Genomic DNA, 25,251 nt, shown 5'->3' on the forward strand with positions numbered 1-25,251 from the left:
GGCTGGGGAGGCCCAGGCGGCGGAGCCTCCGGGACGGCGAACGGCGGGCGGCGGAGGAGGAGACGGCGGGTCGGGTAGGGCCGCGTTTCCCCTCCTCCTCCTCCCACCCTCCCATCCCCTAAGCCCGGGGGTGTCCTCCGACAGCCCTTGCGGGGAGCCAAGCTGTGTTCTCATCCCGAGGGGCAGGGCAGGCGAGACTGCGCTCAGCTCCCTCGACGAACCGGGTTCTGAGAGCAGCCGTGATTGGGGGGAGGGGGAGCCCTGGTGTAGGGGGGAGGACGCATGCGCAAGCGACAACGCTCCGGAGCCCCTGCCCAAACCGGTTCCCCCTGTCTGGGTGGGTGTCTGTCTTCCCCGTCCTGCACTTGTGGCCATGCCTCTCGCCCCCCCAGCAAAGCCGGTTTGTCTGTTGACTTTCGTGTTTTGGGACAGGTCCTGTTTGGGAATTCGGCTGCTCCCTCCGCCTCAGTTTCTCCCCGTTGCCCGCTGGGCCTGTATCTGTGACTTGGGCTGGCTTCGGCCTCAGACTAGCTTCCTGGGCTGCGCCTAATTTGAAAGACTTGCTTTATTCTAATGTCGGTCTGCCTTCTCGTGTTGGCCTTGCTGTCTTGTTTTCTGCACCTGCAATGGAAGTGTCCCTGGTATCCCATCTCCCCAGATACTTCAAGTATCTGCCCACAATACCTCATTTCTGAGTTTTGATTCCCAACACTTTTCCGGGTTTTAAGTGTTGAGCCTGGGGGTGATTAACTACAGATTTCCAGGAGTTCGCTGTCCATTGCCTGGTAGTACTTTGGTGTTCTTGCTCTCACGCTGTTATTGTCTGCACCTGCTTTTACAGACATCACCATACTTACGGTTACTCGAGGATTCCTTTTTCTTGAAAACAACTGTCCTAGCCGACCGTGTTAAGTGATCATGTTATTAGTGCTCACGCTACAAGTGCTCCGTTAGTTTAAAATCATGTTCCAACTTGAATTTGGGAACTTTTGTTGTTTGCTGTCAGTGAAAGAAAAACTGTCGGGGGCAGGGTTTCTCAATTCACTTGATATTTTCATTCAATAAACACCTGTATTCACGTACATGTGACTGGAGTAGTAAGTTGTGTGTGTCTGTTTCCAGCTGCTTTGTTTATTTAGGAAGGAAAAAAAGCAATGGAGAGTAACTTGAACTGAGTTGGTCACATAAAATTGAAGTCTGAAAAGTTGAAAAACTTAAGTGCCAAGGGAGTGCACATACGTTTTGTTTTTCCTAATGAAGGACCTCTTGGTCTTAATTCTAGCGTGTATAGGGTGGTGTTTTAATATGTATTTAAAGCTTTTAAATCGAGTTTATTTATAAAAACTGAAAATGAATCGGGTGTTCGTTATGATCTTCTTTTGTAGACCTCAATTTGCATAAATAAAATTTGAATCCATGATTGGCTTGTATTTATTGGTAACATTTAAGATTCACATATAGTTTTAATACAGATTATCAACTCAAATTTGTAATTAAAATCGAACGATTGCTATGTCGTACACTTTCTTTTTATTTTAGTTTTATAACTCAGTTTACAGTTAAGTCAGGTCATTGTTATTAAGGTGTATGTTTGGGTAAGTAACCTGCCAACTGTATGCATTTCGGCATTTTTTGGCATAATGTTGTATTAGCACTTTACAGGTGCTTAATCTGGATTAAAAGGTAGTTTAGTGGGACTGTGTAAAAGTGTAGGCACCTGTTTCCTATTTTTTCTACTGCCTATTGAAAGAAGTGTACTATGTACATTATCTACATGAGGGGACATGATTTCCTATAAACATCTCAACTTTACACCCCAGATTGTTTTAAGAAGTCATTTTCTATGAGTATATTTCCAGCTAGACTTTACAGCCCAGGTTCTTCTAAAGAAGTCATTGTCTTTTATTGAGCATGTTGCCAGCTGAAGTGTTTCCTAGCTCAGATGAAGCCTATTTTGAAGGTCTCACAATTTCACTTTGATTGTTTTAACAAGTTACCTTTGAGTACAGGCTTCAGAAAATAATTAGCTTAAATCGTTGTAACTGTTGTCTTTATAGATACTGATGTGCTGAGGTTCTAACATAATACAGCTTGAGTATTGTCTTTGTAGTTTTTCATATAATCAGATATTACACTTTTCAAGCATATGAAATAAATGAGTATAAAACTCTTATTAATCTTTTTTGGAGATAGAACTCAAATGTTAACACAGTGCTAAATTAACCCAAGCAGAGTTTAGCGTGACATTTGGGTGCTTTGTATTGTTTTGTTGGTTTTCCATAGTTAGATTCTAAAGCGAGAAAATCCAAGGCTAAGGACTTAGCTGTCTGTGGATGTACATAATAAAACATAGTTTTAACAGCTGTTTCTTTTTTGCATAAAATGATTACCTGGTCTGCCCCTGCAACTCCAGTTTTGTGTTGATCCTGAGATCCTTATTCTTTGGAAAACTTGTGAGTCAAAACAATGCTGGATAGACCCTTAAACTTAGAACCACTCTTGTTGACCCTTAAGCCGCCTTGTTTCTTGTCATGTGCAAAGACTCTCTGACCAAATATGGCATTTTGCAAGTCATGAACACTTTAGTTTATAGAATTTAACCTGTTAGTTTCCCTTTTGTCAAATTAACCATAGTACTTTGAGATAATCATCAGAACTAATAGAGTTTTGTAAGGCCTGACTTTCCTCCCAGGTCTCTTTTGCTGTGGATCACAAAATAGTAAAAATAAAGCCTTAAACTTATTTTTAAGTTCATGCTTGACATTAAATAGTATATATTACTTTGGCTCTAAAAGATGAGATGTATATCTTCTTAATTGTATGACTGTGCTGCCAAATTTGGAGGTTTGCACTTTTCTAAGAGTTAATGCATGTATAGTTGTTACATATTACCGGTTAAGATTGCATCAGCTTTTATGTAATAAATCACAACTCATGGCATCCATTAATCTTTGTGGCAATACATTTTTCTCCAAAATAAAATGTGACATCTCTTAAGGTACATTAGCAAATTAGTTTCTGTGGTAACTTTAACAAAATGTTATTAACTCTTAAAGCTTAACAAAGATTTGACTTTTTTATTTTTCTTTTATTTATCCACTTTAGTAATTATAACCAACAGCATGTGTTTATCATCTTGTTTTCCATTTTCTGAGAGTGGTCCTTGTGTCAGGAAAAGCAGTTGATACACAGAATCTTTCCTTGGGAACATATTTTAATTATCATCTTGGGTAGTTAGATAGCATTCAAGGCTAAATTGGATTAAATGCTGGGCATTTCTGTAATACTTCTGGGAGAAGCCATGAGTTAATGATTTTAATACTTTTACTGTAGAGGTAATAAACTCTCTTATGCCCTTGAAGTATGCTGATAAACAGATTCTGGCAAGGTGAGAGTAGAAACATGTCATGTAAATCTCTTTTGCTGTGATGTATACAGTTTCCTATGAATAGACCTCTGTTATACCTGAAAAAAAGAAATGGTTATATCTTTGTTGAGTTACTTGTTGAATTCTCTGTGAATTAAAGAAAAATCTGATTTCTGTCTAACCTTAAAAGTTAATATCTTAGATAAAAAATGGGAAAGAGTTCCTGTTGTGGTTCAGTGGATTACGAACCACTGAGGTTAGGGGTTCAATCCCTGACCTTGCCAAGTGGACTTGTTAGGATCCAGCGTTGCTGTGAGCTGTGGTGTAGGTCGCAGATGCAGCTCAGATTCAATCCCTAGCCTGGAACTTCTGTATACCATAGGGGTGTCCCTAAAAAGCAAAACAAAAGAAAAGAAAAAGGAAAGAGGAGTTACCTTGTGGCACTTCAGGTTAAGGATCCAGCATTGTCACTGCAGTGGTTCAGGTTGCTGCCATGGCACAGATTTGATCCCTGGTCCTGGAACTTCTACATGCCGCCAAAAAAAAAAAAGGAAAAGAGAAACCATATTTACTGCATTAATATCAGGTTTTGGTCATCTTTCAGATGATTTGCTTGGCATTAAATTCACATTTCAGATGTAAGTACAGACAGGTTGATATTCTAAGTGGAATAGATCGTTTTCTCCACTGTGGATGAGAAGGGAACTGTATTGACTAACTTCCTAAAATGAGGAAAATAAAATCCTGCATTGCTTTAAAATATTCATGTTTTTGTATTTATAAAACACTAGTATAAATTATTTTATGCTTTAGAAATCCATTCTAGAAAAAAACACAAGGGTACTTTTCTTAAAAATGTATACTACTCAGGGGGGTTCCCGTCGTGGCTCAGAGGTTGATGAACCCAACTAGCATCCATGAGGATGTGGGTTCAATCCCTGGTCTTTCTCAGTGGGTCAAGGATCTGGCATTGCCATGAGGTGTGGTGTAGGTCATAGAAGCAGCTGAGATCCCTCGTTGCTGTGGTGTAAGGTGGGTGGCTGCAGCTCCAATTGGACCCGTAGTCTAGGAACCTCCATATGCCGTGGGTGCGGCCCTAAAAAGACCAAAAAAAAAAAAAAAGTATACCACTCAGAGTTCCCACAGTGGCACAGTAGGTTAGGAATCCGACTGCAGTGGCTTGAGTCACTTCAGAGGTGCAGGTTTAATCCCTGGCCCAGCACAGTGGGTTAAAGGATCTGGTGTTACTGCAACTGCAACATAGGTTGCAACTGCAGCTTGGATTCAGTCCCTGGCCCAGGAACTTCTATATGCTGCAGGTGCAGCCATTAAAAAAAAAAAAAAAAAAAAAAAAAAACCAACAAAAAGTATACTACTGAAGTTAGAAATACATTCGGACCTTGTGAGTGAGTAGTACATTAACATTAAGCTAACACTCCCTGTGTTCCCAGAGGTGGGTTTCTGTTGTGGCAATGGCATCCAAATAAATATTTAGTTGCAGAGATATGGTGTTGAAGTGGCTTAAAGCCAGCATACCTAGAGTTCTGGAAAAAACTAAAGTGCTCTTTCCTAAAATAGCCATAGGAACATGGGGAAACCACTTAATATGGTTTTTGTTTTTTTTTTTTCCAGTTGTCAACAGTATTGCACTCATATAATCAACACAGTTAAATGAATTGTTTTATGTGTATTTCATCACCACTTACTCACTTTTTGTCTCTTTTGTTAAAATTATCAAGATATAGAGGGGAGAGGAGTTCCTGTTGTGTCTCAGCAGGTTAAGAATCCAGCTAGTATCTGTGAGGATGTGGGTTCCAGCCCAGATGTCATTCATTGGGTTAAGGATCTGGTGATGCTGCAAGCTGTGGTGTAGGTCACAGATGTGGCTTGGATCCCATGTTGCCCTGGGTGTGGTGTAGGCCGGCAGCTGCAGCTCCAGTTCCATCCCTATCCTGGAAACTTCCGAATGCCACAGGTGTGGCCCTTAAAAAAAAAAAAAAAGATATAGATGGGAGAGTGTGAATGTTGGAATCAAAAAGATATAGCTCTCCTGAGTTTTGAACTTAATATATGACTGAAGGCAAGATGCTTAATGATTCTGAGTCTTATTCATTTGTAATAAGACTTATGCTTATGTCATGGACTAGGATTGCGAAGCACCTGGCATTCCTGTCCCCAACTCCCTTTCCTGGATACTCTAATTCACAGAAGAGTAGAAAGTGTTTGGTCTTCTCATTTATGTATGAGAAAACTGAAACTACAGTATTGTCCAAGTTAAGTCCTAGTTGGGTTTTTTTTTTTTTTCTTAATGTATGTAATTCCAGACTGTTAACTTTAAAAAGTCTTAATAGGAGTTCCCGTCGTGGTGCAGTGGTTAACGAATCCGACTAGGAACCATGAGGTTGCGGGTTCGATCCCTGCCCTTGCTCAGTGGGTTAACGATCTGGCGTTGCCGTGAGCTGTGGTGTAAGTTGCAGACGCGGCTCGGATCCCGCGTTGCTGTGGCTCTGGCGTAGGCCGGTGGCTACAGCTCCGATTCAACCCCTAGCCTGGGAACCTCCATATGCCGCGGGAGCGGCCCAAGAAATAGCAACAACAACAACAAAAAAAAAAGACAAAAAGACCAAAAAAAAAAAAAAAAGTCTTAATAAAGCTTGATTAAGTCAGGAGAAAGTGAGAAATAACTCTGAAAACATTGGCTGTTGTATTTAGACACTTTTCTGTTTCGATTTTATGAGTTTTATTCTAAGGATCCTATAAAGTTAAAATTAGGGGTTTTGGGATTTTTTATTTTTTGGCCATACCTGAGGCACAGCAGCTATCTGAGCCACTGTGGTGGCAATGCCAAATCCTTAGCCCACTGTGCCAGAAGACAACTCCCTACAATTAGGTTTTAAAAACTTACATGGATAAACAAAATGTGATATATACATACCATGGAATGGCATTGGCTTTAAAAAGAGAGGAAATTCTAACACATGCTACAACATAGATGAACTTGAAAGACATTATGCTAAGTGAAATAAGCCAGCCATGAAAGGACAAATACCGTATGATACCACTGCTTACATGAGGTACCAAAGTAGTCAGATTCGTAGAGACAGAAAGTAGAATGTTGGTTGCCTGGGGAAATAGTTAGAATTTTATAGGTACAGAGTTTCAGTAGGGGAAGATGAAAAAGTTCTGGAAATAGGTAGTAGTGATGGTTGCACAACAACGTGAATGTACCTACCGCCACAGAACTGTACACTTAAAAGTGGGAGTTCCCTGGTAGCCTAGTGGTTACTGACTCAGTGTTATCACTGCTGTGGCTTGGTTTGAGTCCTGGCCTGAGAACTTCCACATGCCAAGGGCAAGGCCAACAACAGCAACAAAAGGGCTAAAATAGTAAAGTTTATGTATATTTAAAGATTAAAATTTAATTTTTAAAGATGAAAAGTTTCAAAATCTTTTTAAAAACTAAAAAGCTTTTGTCTTACAAATTATTATTTTCCTGTAATTAAGGTATCTTTCATAGTTCACCTGGAATTGAACTAAGAGAGTTACTTCATAGTTTACTTATTATTTATTTATTTTTGTCTTTTCTAGGGCCGCTCCTGCGGCATGTGAAGGTTCCCAGGCTAGGGGTCTAATTGGAGCTGTAGCCACTGGCCTAAGCCAGAGCCACAGCAACTTGGGATCTGAGCTGTGTCTGCAACCTACACCATAGCTCACAGTGACGCTGGATCATTAACCCACTGAGCAAGGGCAGGGACTGAACCCGCAACCTCATGGTTCCTAGTCGGATTCATTAACCACTGCGCCATGATGGTAACTCTGAGAGTTACTTCATAGTTTAAATAAGTAAATTGTCACAGGCATTTATAGGTTAAAATTGGCCTAAAAATGACTTTTAAATAAGCTGGTTTTCCTTGCTTTTAGTTGCTGTTGGCCCAAGGTGATTAAATTTTACTTTCTTTTTGGTGTTTAAAGTAAAGCTAAGATGAAATTATTCAGAAGGCTTAAATTAATATGGTTCTCTTACCTCACTAAAATAATTCAAAGAAACAGCCCCAAATCCAAAGTGAGACTTAAACAAAGACACATCTTTTGTTTAGCAATTAGTAGTGGTGGAAAGGAATTTATTTTTATAAAGACAGAATGATTTTTCCACTAAGTTTTGTTAGATTTGTCCCACCCTTCCCTGGGATAGGCTGCGAAAAGGTCAGTGAAAACCAATTCAGGGAAACTGCAAAGCTAGGAAAAAAGAAAAAAGCTGAGATTAATACAGTATGATTTTAGAAACCTTCTTTATACTTGTTTAAAGGGCTGCAGACCCACAGAAATTGGCTTGCTATAGCAACTTTGAGACTTGACTCTCTTGCTACCTCCTGACTTGTCTTTTTCTGAACAGAGAGTGATTTTGTCTGTGTTTTAGGAGGGTACAGCTGGGAGCAACTTGGAGTACAGATTGGAGGAGATGGTGATAGGAACACCAAGGAGGGGAGATGCATTCCAGAAAAGGTCAGAGGCACTCAGCTACCTGAGTTTGGATCAAGGTGTACAATTGTCTCTGTGAACTTAAGCAAGTTACTGAGCCATTCTAAGCCTCACTTTGTCTATCATATGTAGTTAATACCTATCTGGCAAAGTTAGTGTAAAGATTAGTAATAATGCATGTAAAGCTTCTTAGTACTGTGTTGGGCACGTAATTGCTACCTAGGAACTAGTAAGTATTGTTCTTTCCTAGACTTGACAAGATGATTTAAAGCACTCTCCTTAAGATCCCCTAAAGCTGTACTCATTTGTTTATTCGTTAAGCAACAAAAATGATGGGGATTGAGAGGGACGTGGTAAGAGTATTTTGGTTCAGAGGGAATCCAAGATAAATTTTGGTTTTGACAGTTGGGAACTTGAAGAGTCAGTCAGGCATACTCAAGAGTAGTTCTTTTTGAGTGTCTTCATTCCAGGCATCATTCACATCCACATTCCCTGTCACATAGTATATATTTGTCATTTGTTCATCTCACATGAGGTAGACCCTATAACCTAAACCCTGATGAAAGGGTATTCAACCAATCACATTTATTGAGCCCTGCCAGTAAGTAAGGATATGAAGACGATAGGAATAAACCCGAAGGTCCTTGTCCACATGTAATTAGTTAAAAGGGACTGTGTGTGCTCATTGTATTACCAGTATTTACCATGGTGATTTATAAAAGTAATGGTTTCTGGACTTGATGATCAATATAGTGTAGGAGAAAAGAGGTATAACATCTTACTGTGTGATAAATGTTGTAATTCTGTGATAAAATTACAGAGCAAGCAAAAGCCTTTAGGAACCCTAGAGGGAAATAAGGAATATTATAGAAGGGAAAGGGAAATTTTGAATATTTGATTGGGAGTTTCAGTGTGGCTCAGCAGAAGTGAATCTGACTGGTATCCATGAGGACGCAGGTTCGAGCCCTGGCTTTGCTCAGTGGGTTAACAATCCCACTGTGGTGTAGGTTGCAGACGCGGCTCGGATCTGCTGTTGCTTTGGCTGTGGTGTAGGCCAGCAGCTATAGCTCTGATTCGACCCCTAGCCTGGGAACTTCCATATGCCGCAGGTTCAGCCCTAAAAGGACCCCCCCCCAAAAAAAAAGAATATTTGATTGTATCACAAGATTCCTGATGGGGGAGAAAGAAGGAGATAAGACTAGAATGATAACTTGTCTCCAGATTTTGAAGAACTTATGGTATAAGGAGTTTGGATTTTATTCGTTTTCAGTCAGGAGCAGTCAAAGTAAGGGGTGGGATATATGATCAGATTTGAATTTTGGACGTTAACATTGAGGCTTTGATAATGACTATAGAGAGCCTATAAAAGGAGACTTAATGTTGTAGCTAAGTTGGAAAAGAATGGCGTACTTCCAGATCAGTGACATGGATGACAAAGAAGGAATAGATTGGGGGCATGTTTTGGAACTGAAATCCATTAGTGTCCCAAGGAGTCAAGAATTATTTTTGACATTTCCTTCTTGGATCAGCAATTATTAACCAGAATAGGGAAACTCTAGGAGGAAGAATATGACTGAAGATGTAGGTCTGCTTTGGACATGTAGAGTGGATTTTGAGATGGGCCTGGGACACATGCAGATTCTGCCTATGTATTCTCATAACAGCATTTGCATACCTCTGTTATACCAAACACTATGCAGTATTGTGGTTGTTTACTTGTCCATTTTCTCTGCTACTCTAAACCTGTCAAGGGTAAAGTGTACTTTCCTCACCATAATACCTAGTGCCTGAGACATATCAAACAGTCAATACTAAATAGGGAAACAAAAGCAAAACCCACAAATGCCCATATGAAATTAGGGAGGAAAGCAAGGGCTACAGTATCATCAGGATACAAAAAAAAAGTTACCACATGAGGTATTAAGATAGCTAGGGAAAAGTGTAGAGAAAGAAAAAGGAAAGGATGAATTAAAGAGTGGGCAGAGGAAAGAGAACCTAAAAGACAGCTGAGAAAAAGTAGCCAGAGGTAGACAAATGGAAGCAGAAAGATAAGAGTTTCACAATAAGGAGTTGAACAGCATTTTCATTTGTATCAGCTGGAAAAAGTAAACGGAAAAGAATTGTTTGGGTTTTTAAATTTTGTTCTGTTGGTTTTTTTTGGTGGGGGGGGGCGTGGTTTTTGTTTTGTTTTGGTCACAGCATAGAGTGGCTTGAAGTGGGATCTCAGTTCCCACACCAGCAGTTGAACCTGGGCCACAGGGGTTGAACCTGCGCCACAAGGGTTGTGCCAAATCCTAACCACTAGACCCCAGGGAACTCTTTGTTTTGTTCATTTTTATTTGTTTACATGTTTTCCCCCTTTCAGAACAGATTCTCAGAGAGTGTTAAATAGAGTACCCAGGATCACACAGACAAGGTGTGAATTCAGTTTTAAAAGAGGAGGTTCAGTGAGGATTGGTGAGCATTAGGGGAGCCTGATTTTGAGAGAGACTGCTCAGTGAGAATGGGGAGTCCCATTGAAGTGGAGTAGTTAATACTACTCCTTCAGGAAGAAATAGTTTTAGGAAAACCAAGGAAATAGAAAAATGAATTAGAGTGCTGGTCTAATGGCTGGGAACTAGCACATTTTGTCTCAGGCACGTCGAGTTCAATTACAAATACCACCTCTTTTATCTAGTTGAGTAGGTTGCTTATTGGGAGGTGATATTTGCCTCTACTGATTGCAAATCCATGCCACTGCAGGTTTATTGTTTATGTTACTGCTCTGAATGTTAGAAACAATACAAATATCTGATGGTACTCTGTTCCCCAAAAAGAAGTTATAAAGTTTTTAAAAAGTAAACACTGATTATACAGGAGCTGACTGCTTTTGAAGGACTATCAATAGAGGCTTCCTCATGACTAGTTCTTTTCCATTTCACTCTCCATGAGCTGGGTCTGTAGTTTTAAGAGGAGATTGAGAATGAAAACGAATCTTCAATCAGCAAGGTTGAGGTACCTTATTTACCATGATCTTTGCAGAAGTGTATAGTTGAGCATAAAACTGTCACTTATGGCATAGAACAGAATATAACATAACTGAAGTTTTGGGCTTTATGTAGAAGGTTGCATAATTAAACAAAATTACTTATTATTTTAAGTGTCTTGACTTATTAAAAGAGGTAGGATGAAACCTCCTGAACTGGCCCTCACCAACCTGGCCCTGTTGGTAACTGGACATACAAGGGTCTAGGCTCATCACTTATATAAAAGAAGGAGACAAACTGTGAGTGCCTATCAATTACTAGGGTGTTCGTACATATATTATTTAAAATGGGAAAAAAGTCATCATTCTTGTATATCTTACAGAATTTTTAGGATGATAAAAAAAGGTAAAGAATATGTACATTTTGGGAGTTCCCGTCGTGGTTCACTGGTTAACAAATCCAACTAGGAACCATGAGGATGCAGGTTCAGTCCCTGGCCTTGCTGAGTGGGTTGGGGATCCGGCGTTACTGTGAGCTGTGGTGTAGATTGCAGATATGGCTTGGATCTGGTGTTGCTGTGGCTCTGGCGTAGGCCGGTTGGTGGCTGCAGCTCCAATTGGACCCCTAGCCTGGGAACCTCCATATGCCGCAGGAGCGGCCATAGAAAGACCAAAAAAAAAAGTACATTTTAGTAATCTGTGAAGTATTACACAAGGATACAAAGTATTCTTTTGCATATATTTAGGTATAAATAAATTAGAATATGAAATAAGGAAAGTTATGTGTTTTTGGACTAATACTGTGTTTCCTAAATTGATTTACCAAAATCAGTTAATACTTGTTAATTCTTTTAAAATTGGAGGTTAGTTTCACTCTCCAGTTAATGAAGAGAGGGAAAGGGAAAACTGGCCATGATCAAGGCTCTTGACAGTGCTTCAGCTCCTGGATATACTTGTATCTGTCCCTTGATTTTTATAATGTTTCTGTGAGCTAGATAGTACACCATTTTCATTTATGGAAACTGAGGCTTAGTGTGACCAAGCTCGCGCTACTATTCAGTAGTAGAAGCAGTATACTAACTTGGGTTTTTTAACTCTGTGTGTGCTTTACTGTCACAAATATGATGTCTGTTCTTACTGTCAGTCTATAAAAGATGCTCTTGACTTTTCATTGGGTGGCTTTTGCTCTTTCCCATCTTTGTCATTTATTGTATTTCTTTAGCAAATAGTTGAGTACTTACTAGGTGCTAAGGCATTGTTTCACTTGTTAAGGATACAGCAACCAGTGTAACAGATAAAAATCCCTGCTCTCATGCTTACACAATACTTTTAAAACAAATGATTAAATTGTGAAATGTGTAAAAAATGTGATAGGTGGTATGCAGAAAGATAGGAAGAGGGGTGGAGGTGCAGAGTGTTTGGGGGAGGAGGTTGATACTTTATTGACCGTTAGAGTAGGAGGCTTGTTTTGGTAACTGATGTAAGTAGGGATTGAAAACAAAATTATTCTTATGGTCTCAGGAAAGAGGTTGTGAATACTCTAGATTTTGCCAGGAGTGCATCAAGTTTGGGGCATCTCTTCATTGTGGAGGCCAGAGAAGGGGTGGTCTTACCCAGAGCCCTTAGAACTCATGGACTCTCTCTTCATTTCTGCTCATGGAGGCCAGAGAAGGAAAGTCTTATTGTATAACTTTTCCTGTAATGCTTAGTGTTTTGAGAAATCTCATTCCCACTGGGTGATTCTGTTACTTTCAGGTGCCAAAGCAAACAGTAAAGTATCTTATATAGTGTACTTTCCTATCACCCTCTCAAAGAAAATAGGTTGAACTTTGAGCCTGCCAGATCTTCTCAGTTCTATAATGTAAATTCCGAAGTACATTATTTTGAGTCTAGAATATTGTAGAAAGTTGTCAGTGTCTTTGAGATCATAGCTTTAGAGAACTTTCCCAGGCCCTCTGTTATCATACTATTAGTCACTTTTTAAAAGATGGAAAAAGACTAATTAAGCATGAAAACCTTAAAGTACAAGTTTTGAAAGAGAGACTCTTTTACACGATACTTAGTGTTTTGGGAACAAAGCCCACATTTGTGGCATTGGAAAAGCGTCCTAATCGAATGGAAAGAGCTTAGCTTCTGGAATCATAGGTATGTGGGTTCAAGTTTGGCTTTGCTTCTAACCAGTTAAATTACAACCATTACCTTGAACAAGTTATACCATCTCTCTAAGCCTCAATTTCCAAATCTGTGAAATAGACATATTAGCATTCAACATCAAATTATAACACAACCTAACAGGTACTGTAAAAAAAATGTAAAATGATTTGGGAACAGAAACAAGGCAAGCAATGCATTTGGCTCTGCGGAGAAAATGGGCAAGCTACTTGAAAAGGAGATTAGACCGTGAACAATTAATTGGAGTTGACTGAGTACAGAAGCAAGGGAACCACTTTAGGAAGAGGATCCTACGAGGACAAATACCTGAAGGTTTTAAAATATGTATCCTCTGGACTTCCAATGGCACAGTCAGTAAGCACGGTACTTACATAAAGTATATATTCTCAGCAAAGACAATGCCTCCTCTAATACATTTCTTAACTCTCCTAACGTGTTTCCATAGTTGTCTTTACCCTAAGCCAGCACCTATTAACCTGTTTGTTTCTGTTCTCTACTAAACTATAAACTAATTTTGAGCAAGAATCTAATTCCTCTTGTTGAGTGTATTCTGTTCTTTATACATTAGATACTTGGTAAGTATTCATTGCATGGATGAAGCAAAACCACATTTAAAACTTTTTTTTCAATAGTACATTGGAAGCATCTTTGAATGCTACACACTACACACTGTGTATTTAGATTTAGTTCTATAAAATGTAGAGCCTTTAAGCAAGGAAATTAATGTACATAGAAAGCAGCAAGAAGTCCAGGGTTTAAGCTTTAGTTATACCTGGTTAAATGACCCTAGATCTCTTGGGGTCGTCATTTCCTTATCTGTTTAATAATATAGATAATTTTTAAGTTTTCTTCCAACTATAATATTCAGGGTTTGTGTAATTCTTGCTGCCAGGTATTTATCTAGATGTTAGCCTTTGAAGAAAAATAGTGCTTGGCCTATTGCAAAAGGTCAATAAATATATGTTCAATTAGGACTTCTCGTGTGGCTCAGAAGGTTAAAGATCTGGCATTGTCACTGCTGTGGCTCAGGTTGCGGCTGTGGCACTGGTTCGATCCCTGGCCTGGGAACTTCCACATGCCATGGGTGCAGCAAAAAAGAAAAAAATACACAGGAGTTCCTGTTGTGGCTCAGTGGTTAACGAATTCAACTAGGAACCATGAGTGCTCAGGTTCGATCCCTGGCCTTGCTCAGTGGGGTTAAGGATCTGGCGTTGCTGTGAGCTGTGATGTAGGTTGCAGATGCGGCTCGGATCCCGCGTTGTTGTGGCTGTGGTGTAGGCCGGCAGCTACAGCTTTGATTAGACCCCTAGCCTGGGAACCTCCATATGCCGAGGGAGCGGCCTTAGAAAAGGCAAAAAGACAAAAAAAAAGAAAGAAATAAACAAACACACATTCAATTGAAAATCCAAAGTATAAATCAGGACTTCTTAATTGGTGATATTTAGCAGTGATTCTCAGAACCTTTACCTTTTTGAGGTACAAGATGAGCATACAGCTAGAGCAACTTTTGTTTATTGGTTAAGCTCCCTGAGTATAATGCTGTATTGTTCTGTTGCTATTTTGACAATGAAATGGGAACATTGCCATGAAATATGCAGGACCGGGTTTTTAAGTGGTAGATGAATTTGAGTTTTATTCCATGAGTCAATAGATAATTGAATGGCTTTTCATAAGTGACACATTTTTATACTTCTTGCTGGAAATTTTTGGCATGAAACTTTTATTAGTAATGTTCATATTTAGTTCTAAGAAACTGGGATGGGAATATTGAGTTTTTAATAGACTTCTGATTTCTTGCTGTGTAAGGTATTTCCCTGCTCTAGAATTTATGCTTGCCTTGAATTTATTTTTCCTGAATGTTGATATGAAATTTTGTTCCTTAAAACTTAGTATAAGGAGTTCCCATAGTGGCACAGTGGTTAACGAATCAGACTAGGAACCATGAGGTTGAGGGTTCAATCCCTGGCCTTGCTTAGCAGGTTAAGGATCTGGCATTGCCGTGAGCTGTAGTGTAGGTTGCAGACGTGGCTCAGATTGCGTGTTGCTGTGGCTCTGGCGTAGGCTGGTGGCTACAGCTCCTATTAGACCCCTAGCCTGGGAACCTCCATATGCCGTGGATGTGGCCCCAGAAAAGACCAAAACAAAACCTTAGTATAAGCATCAGCAGTGTTAGAAAAATCTTAGTTATTGTCCTAAAGACTTTGAATTTCATTTCCGTGTACAGCTTTACAAATTAAAGGATAGAAAACAAGTTCAGCAGTCCATAATTTTTCTCTAAAAAGAACAGAGTTAAAACATAGGCCAAAGAAATCAGTGTAGGTAGGCAGTGTTATTCACAAGGAAATATGTTTTTGTTTTTTGTTTTTGAAATCTGAACTATGTTGTCCCTGAACTGCATCAAGTTTCTTATTATCTGGAATCAGAAGCATAAACTGTAAGTAGTGAAAGTCTTTGAAAAATATTTTGGAGGGTTTTTTTTTTAAGTTTTTCCATATGTATTTTGTAAAAATTAGAGCATAATTGAATATCTGGCAGACATTCTATATGAGTATCTTTATGGTTTTTGTTTTTCAGGCATTTTTAAAATATTTAATCATTCATGAGTTGAGCTTCATTCTTGAGTCATGGATGACAAGGCTTCTGTTGGAAAAATCAGTGTCTCCTCAGACTCTGTGTCTACTCTTAATAGTGAAGATTTTGTCTTGGTTTCCAGGCAAGGAGATGAGACACCATCTACAAATAATGGAAGTGATGATGAGAAAACGGGACTCAAGGTAAAACTATATAAACCTAAGTTTCTTTTGTTTAACCTTCCTAATAAGCCCACTGCAGAATTTGGCCTTCTTAAGAATGTATGGAGTGGAAGTGAGGACATAGAAATAATATCCTTTCTTTTTTTAATGCTAAGACTTTTATTTATTATTAATAAGTGTGACACATTTATATCTGATTAAGGATTTTCAATTTGATTAGTTTCTAAATCTTCTAATTCCCTAACTGTAAAAACCAGTGATCATGGCATAAATATTTGTTATTTTAGTATTGTTTTCAATTTTCCATTGAGTTAGAGGTGATTGATTGTTTTGGGCCTGGTGTATGTAGTGTAAAGACAGTGGCAGGTCAGCAATGCTTTTTAGACGAATAGGTTTTAGAATTATTAAAACAGAACTTAAAATTCCTGGCTTTTGACTACTTCTATTTGTTTATATTTTCTCAGTAAAATAGATGGCTGTTACTTCTTTCCCCATACTCTGTTACTGTTCTGCTCTTTATGGATATAAATTAAAAACATTATCTGTTAATGTCACTTAAAATGTAAGTGGCTTTAAAAATATTTTGATTCTTGTTTATATATATTTTTTCAACAAGTGTTTATTGAGTATTAACTTTGTGCCAAGTACTGTTCTAAATACTGGAGGGAGATACAGTAGTGAATAAGACAGGCAAGCCCCTCTGCCCTCCTAGAGCTTTTAATGTTTTGGGGGAAACAGACTCTTAGGCAAATGAGAAAATGAGTATATTAAGTAAATTTAGATGCTTTGAAGAAAAAAGAGTGAATGGCAAATACTGCTGTAGAGAATGTCTTGAAGTGACATTTTAGCAGAGATCTGAATGAAATCAGGAGGAACTTGTCCATGGAGAAATCTGAAGAGAGAGCTTTCCACAGAGAATAGAAAATAAAAAAACTGAGGGGGACCACCCTTTTTAGGATAGAAATGAGAGCAGAGTGAGTGAAGTAAATGACAAGTGGTATAAAGTATGAGATCCAGTGATGAGTAAAAACTGGATGATGTAGAATTTTGTAGTGCTTAGTAGGAATTTGGACTTCATTATAAAAATGAAGAGGATTTTTGGAGAGTTTTGAATGAGATCATAATCCGATTTACATTTTTAAATGTTCTGGCTGAGAGAGACTTCCACCATGGATGATGTGAACTTTGTGAACCAACTTCCCAGCAAAATTGGTAACAACTTTTTAAAAATGAAATCTTTGGCAAAAGGACAGATAGCAATTGAAGAAACATGTATTCTAAGAAATGTACTAAAATCTGGTAAAGACTCTGTCATATTTGGTCTAAGACTTGGTTTTCCCCTCCCCTCTCCCAGCTGAGCAAGATGGTAACTCCACTCCAGGTTGGTACAGTCAAGAAGGTAGGACTGTCTGCTACCCTGTCCCCAGGACTCCCACTTGGAGGGCTGTCTTCCAGAAAAGAGCATGATGAGAGCATTTCTCATCCTGCTTCTCTCCATCTGCTTTTTGCTGGCCAAGTGTGACTGAGTGGTAGGGGCTCCCCGCCCCCCTTTTTTTTCCCCCAGCCCTTCTGTGATGAAGGCTCTGCTTTGGGCACAGCGCTGCTGAGAATACTGAGAGCCTGACTGTCCTTACTGTGGCTTTGGCACGTAGGGTAGTGCTTCCACATTCGTGGAGGCAAGCCAAGAATACCAGAAATGACTATACTACCTGCCATGCCCACCAAATACACATCTTCAAAGATGGGTCGTCACTCAGAAGTAATGGCATTGTCCACACTCCCAGCCTCATAGCTATAGCTCAGATTTTGCCTGCAGTGAGAAGTGTGCCATAAAAAAGCTACTAATCTCTTCCCAGAGTTACAGACTTTATTTACCATGGACCGTAGAGAAGTTCAAGGCTAAGGGTACTCTCAAAGACAGCAGAGGTTGTGCTGAAAGGTAATTGGGAAGAGATTGGTGGATTGAACATAGAGGTTTAACTGTAGGCTTGCTGGGAGGAGACCACTTATGGTTGGAACAATTTCAGATGTTGACCTCTAGAGTGCTCTCTTCCAAGTAGCTTCAGTTTGATTGGTTTTAGATAGAGTGACAGCTTCAGTTTGATTGGTTTTAGATGGAGTGACAAAGAAATGGGCCTTTGTGGTGGTGTACCACAAAGCTGGGAAAGTTGAGTGCTCAATCACGCACTCTGACTTTCCCTCATGGGAGAAATCATGGCTGAGTAAGTATCTGCTGGCACCTTGGGGGCAGGGTGACACAGATGAAACTGTTCCTTTCATGTCTTCATTGAGTCCAATCTTGGATAGTTTTGTTCCACCAATTTGCTGGAACTTCTCTGCTCCTGCACTTCCTGAAGGCACTCTCATCCATTAGTGTCTAAACTGGTCTTCTTTGAGAGTAGGATGGTAGAAAACTCCTGTACTGCCATTTTGATGATAATTCTTTCCATTAATTCTTTCTCTTGCCAGTTGAAGTTTGTTGTTGAGCCCCTCTAGTGAATTTCTCATTTCAATTATTGTGCTTTTCCACTTCAGAATTTCCATTTGGTCCTTTTTTTTTTTTTTTGTAATTTCTATCTCCCTAATGATACTTTCTATTTGATGTGACACTGTTATCATACTTTATTTCTTTACACATGATTTCTTTTAGTTCACTGAACATGTTAATAATGGCTACTTGCAAAGTTTTCATATTAAATCCAACATGTCAGTCTCACAAGCAGTATGTGTTCCCATTTTAAAAAAGGATGTATGGGTAATATTTTCTTATTTCTTAGCATGTCTCACAATTTTGTGTTGGAAATATGATATTTCAGGTAATAGGTTGTTCCAGTTCTCAGTACTGGTCTCCCCACTCTGGGACTTTTTTATGCTTGCTTGTTGGTTTAGTTCACTTATTTTAGTAAATTCTACTTCCCTAATTCCCATGGTGTTAACCTCCGATGTTGCTCCTCTGGAGTGATTTGAATTTGCCACAGTTATCCTGGGATAGGAGTAGTTTTCTCAGGATATTCTCTATGACCACAAAAGTTCACTAGATTCAGTTAACAGATACAGGTGCTAATGTAGGACTTTCTAAAAGAAAAGTGGTATAATGCAAACATTTGGAAAGTGGGGGATACCTGTAATTCCCAAATGAAAGCTGAAAGAATTGATCATCACTAGATCTTAAGCAAAATGCTGAAAAGAGTTCTTCAATCAGAAATGAAAGAACACTAATTAGTAACATGGAAACATGAAAAAATAAAACACACTCAAAAAGGTAAGTATATGGTCAAAATCAGTATAATACTGTAATACTGTAATATTAGATGTGTTATAATGTGTTATACATTACATAAAAAGGGGTGACATCAAAAACAAAATGTTTGGGAAGGTAAAAGGTAGTGTTTTGTGTGTGATTGAAGTTAGGTTGTTACCAGTGTAAAATACACCCTTAGATCTCTGAGGTGTTTTATGTAAACCTCATGGTAACCACAAAGTGGGAACTTAGACTAGATACATAAAAGATAAAAAGAGAATCAAAGTTTACCACTATAGAAAATCATCAGCTCTTAAGGGAAGGCAGTAAGATGGAAGAAAGGAACAAAGGAACTATAAAACAACCAGAAAACAACTAGTAACATAAATTTTTATCTAATCAATAATTATTTTAAATGCAAATGAATTAAATTTTCCAGTTGATGTCATAGTGTCAGAATGTATTTAAAAATAGAGGAACTCTGTATGCTGCATATAAGAGACGCATTTCAGTTTTAAGGACACAAACTCATCCATGTGTCATTGTGAAAAGGTGAAAAGCTGTTCCATGCAAAGGGAAACCAAAAGAGACCATTTCAAAACAAGCATGTAAATCTTTGTCTTAGCAGAAAGCAAGGCACAAAAGAACCAGAAGATACTGGGAAGTATAGTAAATAATCTCAGGCCCACTTAGATATTCTGTGATTCTTGATAAATGGAAATGGTATCTAAACTTGTATCAGACAGAAATAGACTTGAAGTCAAAACATTTAAGAAGAAGAGACAAAGGTCATTATATAATCATAAATGGGTCAGTAGATCAAGAGGATATAACAGTTGTAAATACAATTGCATGTAATATTGGAATACCTAGATATGTAAGCAAAAACCGAAAGATCTTAAAGGAAAAGTAGACAACAATACAATAAAAGGGGATTTAGGAATTCCCATTGTGGCTCAGCGGGTTAGGAGCCTGATGTTGTCTTTGAGGATGCAGATTCAATCCCTGGCTTCACTCGGTGGGTTAAAAATCAGGCATTGCTGCAAGCTGTGATGTAGATGGCAGATGTGGCTTGAATCTGGTGTTGCTACGGCTATGGCATAGGCCACAGCTGCACCTCCAATTTAACCCCTGGCCCTGGAACTTCCATGTGCTGCAGATGCAGCCTTAAAAAGGAAGAAAATAATAAATTAAAAAAAATAATAGGGGAGGGAGTTCCCGTCGTGGTGCAGCGGTTAACGAATCCGACTAGGAACCATGAGGTTGTGGGTTCAGTCCCTGCCCTTGCTCAGTGGGTTGACGATCTGGCGTTGCCGTGAGCTGTGGTGTGGGTCACAGACGCGGCTTGGATCCCGTGTTGCTGTGGCTCTGGCGTAGGCCGGTGGCTGCAGCTCCGATTCGACCCCTAGCCTGGGAACCTACATGTGCCGTGGGAGCGGCCCAAGAAATGGCAAAAAAAAAAAAAAAAAAAAAAAAAAAAAAGATAATAGGGGATTTAAGTACTCCGTTTTCAGAAATGGGAAGCTCATCCAGATAGAAAAGTCAATAAGGAAATACTGGAATAGGACTGTACTTTAGACCAAATGGACCTAACAGACATATACAAAACATTCCATCCAGCCACGGCAAAATATGCATTCTTTTTTTTTTTTTTTTAGTTGAAAACAGTCACTGTTTATTAACTGACTAGAATACAAAAATAATCATACCTTAGTTCATTTTTCTAACGTCTGTTGATCTCGTCTTCTTTGTTGCCAGTGTTTCCACCTTTACAAAATGAGTGGTCTTTTTCTTCATTCCACCTCATGGAGAAGCCAGTTTGAAAGGCCACAGGAAGTTGTTTGCTTCTTTGAAACATTTTCCAACAGTAGATCTCATGAATCAGATCCTCCATGTAGATGATGCTGTATTTACCAAGAGATCAAACAATCAATGTGTTATCTGTCAGGGCAGTTGACTTCTTGTTGATTTTGCCATAACCACACTTGTAGATCACTTCATTTACTGACCTCAGATTTGGGTACCCCCATACAATATATGGTTCCACAATTCTCAGCATGTTAATTTAAGCCTTGTTGAGCTTCACACAGTTGCCACTGAAGATCTGATGGAGGCAGAGAAGCTGCGACACCTTTTGGACCTTTGGGCTCACAACATTGGTACCAGGGTTCCTGATGACAAATGCCAGTTGGGGTTCTGCAAGTACTTAGAAGTTGCCAGCTTTTCTTGCTATCCTAGCCATTGGCCAGTCCTGTACATCTGCCTGTATTCCTGTGATAATGCTTAGCTATTTCATGGATAAGCTTCCTGTTTACCTTTTGAAGCATCTTTTGAGCAAACTTCTTTCTTAGGCACTTGATCTTATACTGTGACATTCCTTTTTCTTAAGGGGTTCTGACAGGGCAGGAACCTTCTTTTTCTCTTCTTTTTTTTGGGGTCTTTTTTGCCATTTCTTGGGCTGCTCCTGAGGCATATGGAGGTTCCCAGGCTAGGGGTTGAATTGGAGCTGTAGCTGCCAGCCTACACCACAGTCACAGCAACATGGGATCCGAGCCGCGTCTGCAACCTACACCACAGCTCACGGCAACGCCGGATCGTTAACCCACAGAGCAAGGCCAGGGATCGAACCCCCAACCTCATGGTTTCTAGTCAGATTCGTTAACCACTGAGCTGCAACGGGACCTCCTTCTTTTTCTCTTCTGCACTCTCCATAGTTCTAGCCAGGAAGCAGAGAAAATACATTTTTAGGTGCACAGGGGACATTATCTAGGATAGATAATATATTAGGTCACAGAATAAATCTTACCAATTTTAAGAAGACTGAAATCATATCAGATATTTTTTCTGACTATAGTGGTATAAAACTAGAAATTAACCACAGGAGGAAAATTTGATAATCTACAACTAAGGAGAAATTAAATAACATACTCTTCAACGAGCAATGAGTCAAAAAATTGGAAGAGAATTCAAAAAACATCTTGAAACAAGCAAATGTAGAAACACAACATATTCCAGGTTACACAGTTTATATGTGGAATCTAAAAAAACAAAACTCATAGAAATTGAGTAAAATAATAGTTGCCCAAGGGTTGGCAGTGGTGGTGGAAGAAGCAAGAAGATGTTGGTCAAAGAATGAAGACTTGCAGTTGTACAGTGACTAAGTTTGGTTATCTAATGTACAGCGCTGGGGCTATAACTGACAGTACTGCATTATATAAAGTTCCTAAGAGATTAATCTTTAAAATGATAATTATGTGAGTTGATGGGTGTATTAACTAACCATATTATAGTAATTTTCCAATATATACATGTATCAAATCATCATGTTGAACACCTTAAACTTATACAGTGTTTTATTTCAATTAAATCTCCATCATATATGTAAAGATCTTTTCTCAGACTCTTCATGTATAAAACAATATGTGAGAAGTATTTGAAGTCTTTTGAGAAACAAAAGAATGAACTGTTGTTACCACAGTTGTGAAGGATCTCAAAATAACTAAGTTGATTGAAAGAAGCCAGACACCTCCTCCTCCCTCATAAGGAAAGCGCATACTGTACGTTCTACTTAAATATAAATCTAGAAGATGCAAAACTGATCTACAGTCACAGAAAGCAGAACAGTGTTTGCCTGGGGGAGAGATGAGACAGAGAGGAAGAGTGAGAATGCGAAGGGGTGCAAGGAAGTTTGGGCATTGTGGATCTGTTCACTCTCTGGATTGTGGTGATGAGTTCATGAGTGTATACGTATGTCAGATCTCATCAAGATGTATATTTAAAATATGTACAGTTTGGAGTTCTCTTGTGGCGCATCGAGTTAAGGATCTAGCACTATCACTGTAACGGCCTGGGTCGCTGCTGTGGTGCAAGTTCATTTCCTGGTTAGGGAACTTCCACATGCTGCAGGTGTGGCCAAAAAAAAAAAAAAAAAAAAAAAGTGTAGTTTTTTAATGCACATCAAGTAAACCCTAATAAAGTTCTTTAAAAAGAAAAAAAAAAAAACCAGTGAACTTGAAGGTAGATAAATCGAAAATATCCAAAGAACAGAAGGGAAAAGCAAGAAAAACAAACAGAGCCTCAGAGAAAGATGAAACACTGTTAAACATTAACGTACTTGTGAGTACGGGGGAGCGAAATGAGCAGAAACAATATTAGAAGTGATGTTGTTGGAAAACTATAGTGTACACATCTAGAAAGGTCAGTACACTCCAAGTAGGATAAATTCAGAAAGATCCAAAAGGGGAACAAGCAGGTGAAAATGCTCAAAACCAAAGACAAGGAGAAAATCTTGGAAGTGCTAAGAATAATGATTCATTACTTACAAGGAACTCCAATAAGAATTAAAGCTGATTTTTCAGCAGAAACAGTGAATGCTAGAAGCTAGTGGGATATCATATTCAAAGTACTCAAAGTAAAAACCGAACCGGTAATCCTGTGTATAGCAAAGCTATTAATCAAAATTGAAGGTGAAATAAAGACATTCTGAAATAAACAAGACCTGAGAGAATTTGTTGGTAACAGAACATCCTCACAAGAAGTACTAAGGAAAGTTCTTCAGGGTGAAAGCACATGACCCTGAACTTTAACCTACATGAGAAATCAAAGAGCACCGGTAGGAACATCATGTGATGATAAAGACAGTAGAAATACACATTTTCTCTCCTCATTTGTATTTTGTATATAATATGTATAAGTTGTGCCTATGACATGTTGAAATGTGATGTATTTTCTAATCATAGGAAAAACAAGGTAGGCAGGAACAGAGCTGTATTGTGGCTTAGGAAATAATAAGGTAATTCAAATCTACAAGAACAAACGAAGAGAGCAGAATTTATAAAACAAGATTAACATAACAGCTATAACTAGGTATTTCTTCTCTCAGCTTCTTTAAAAGACGTAAGATTGTATAAAGTAGCAATTATAACAATGTGTTTTTAGATTTGTATCATTCATAGATACATAATACCATAAAGAAGGGGAAAGGGAATATGCTATATTCAGTAATTTTTCTGTATTTCACTAACTTAAGTTAGTATAACTTAGAACGTGATTCTAATAAATTAAGATATGCTTGGTAAGTCTTAGAGCAACCACTAAGGTGTGTTTGTGCTCACAAATATATGCATATAATATTAAAGAAGTGTTAGTACTGTATTAAAAAGTTATTTACTGAATGTTAAAGCAGTAAAGGAAAAATACATGAAACAAATACATAAAAAAACAAAAGCAAAATAGCACACCTAAATTGAAGTATATCACTAATTTACATTAAATGTGACTAGAGTAAGCAATATAATCGAAAAGTAGACATTGTCTGAAGTGGATTATGTTGTACAGGAGACACACCTCAGATACAAAGATAGAGATTTAAGATAAAGCGAAAAGACATGCAAACAGCAATCACAAGAAAATGAGTATAATGTTGGGCAAAAAATAGAATTTAAAACAATGTTACTAGATATGAAATAGACATTTTATAATCTAACAATGATACACCTAATAAAGGAACTCCAAAATACATGAAACCAAAAAAAAAAAAAAAAGTGAAGAGAGAAATGGACAATTCAACAGTAACTTTTGTTATAGTACTTTCAGTAATGGATAGAAAAATAAGCAGAAGACCAGTGTGTAAATAGAAGTCTAGAACAGTGTTATAAACCATTTTGGCATAACATATCGATGGAATATCTGCCCCCCATGGAATACTTAACAACAATCATACGCATTCTTCTCAAGTACAACTAAAATTTTCCAGCCACAATGAAATGAAACTAGAAATCAATAACAGAATTAAAAATGAAAAATTAACCAGTACATGGAAATTAAACAACATACTCCGAAATAACTTAAGGGTCAAAGAAGAAATCAAAAAGTTAGAAAATATATTGGGATGAGTGAAAATGAAGATATACCAAAATTTAGGCAGTACAGCTAAAATAATGCTTATAGGGAAATTCCTACCTCTAAATTCCTGTATTATGAAAGAAGGAAATCTCAAGTCAGTAACTAATCTTTAACCTTAAGTCATTGCAAAAAGAAGGGTAAATTAAATCTAAAACAAGCAGAAGTAAGGAAATAAAAGGTTAGAGTAGAAATAAATGAAGCAGGAGAGCAAAAACCAGTAGAGAAAATCCATGAAACCAAAGCAGTTTCTTTGAAAAGATCAAGAAAATTGACATTTTGGATTTTTGGAAAGGAAGAAAAAGACACATTACTAGAATCAGAAATAAAAGAGGGAATATTGCTTCTAAACTTAAATAGGATTATAAAGGAA

The 25,251-nt window shown here is 38.3% G+C and overlaps 1 protein-coding gene and 1 pseudogene across 9 annotated transcripts in view; one reads left to right on the forward strand and one right to left on the reverse strand.

Annotated features, from left to right (window-relative positions):
- Positions 1–25,251, forward strand: part of RABGAP1 (RAB GTPase activating protein 1) — a 172,758-nt gene continuing 147,507 nt past the window's right edge. For 5 of the 9 annotated variants that reach the window (XR_014827157.1, XR_014827159.1, XR_014827158.1 and 2 more), the window contains exons 1-2: positions 1–74; positions 15,558–15,757. Coding sequence is in view for 2 of the 9 variants with exons in the window: in XM_021074563.2 (XP_020930222.1) it covers positions 15,608–15,757 (150 nt within the window). In the remaining 7 variants the exon portion in view is untranslated. Of the gene's footprint in view, positions 338–7,782; positions 7,871–15,557; positions 15,758–25,251 lie in introns of those variants that run through there. The other 4 variants (XM_084995871.1, XM_084995893.1, XM_084995876.1 and 1 more) reach the window with 3 other exon arrangements.
- On the reverse strand, positions 20,701–21,343 carry LOC102162280 (large ribosomal subunit protein uL30 pseudogene; annotated as a pseudogene).

The sequence above is a fragment of the Sus scrofa genome, chromosome 1, assembly GCF_054392235.1.
Source record: "Sus scrofa isolate SSC_HxYL_T2T_F1_AM1 chromosome 1, Sscrofa_HxYL_maternal_Yorkshire_Landrace_v2.0, whole genome shotgun sequence".
Classification (NCBI taxonomy): Eukaryota; Metazoa; Chordata; class Mammalia; order Artiodactyla; family Suidae; genus Sus; species Sus scrofa.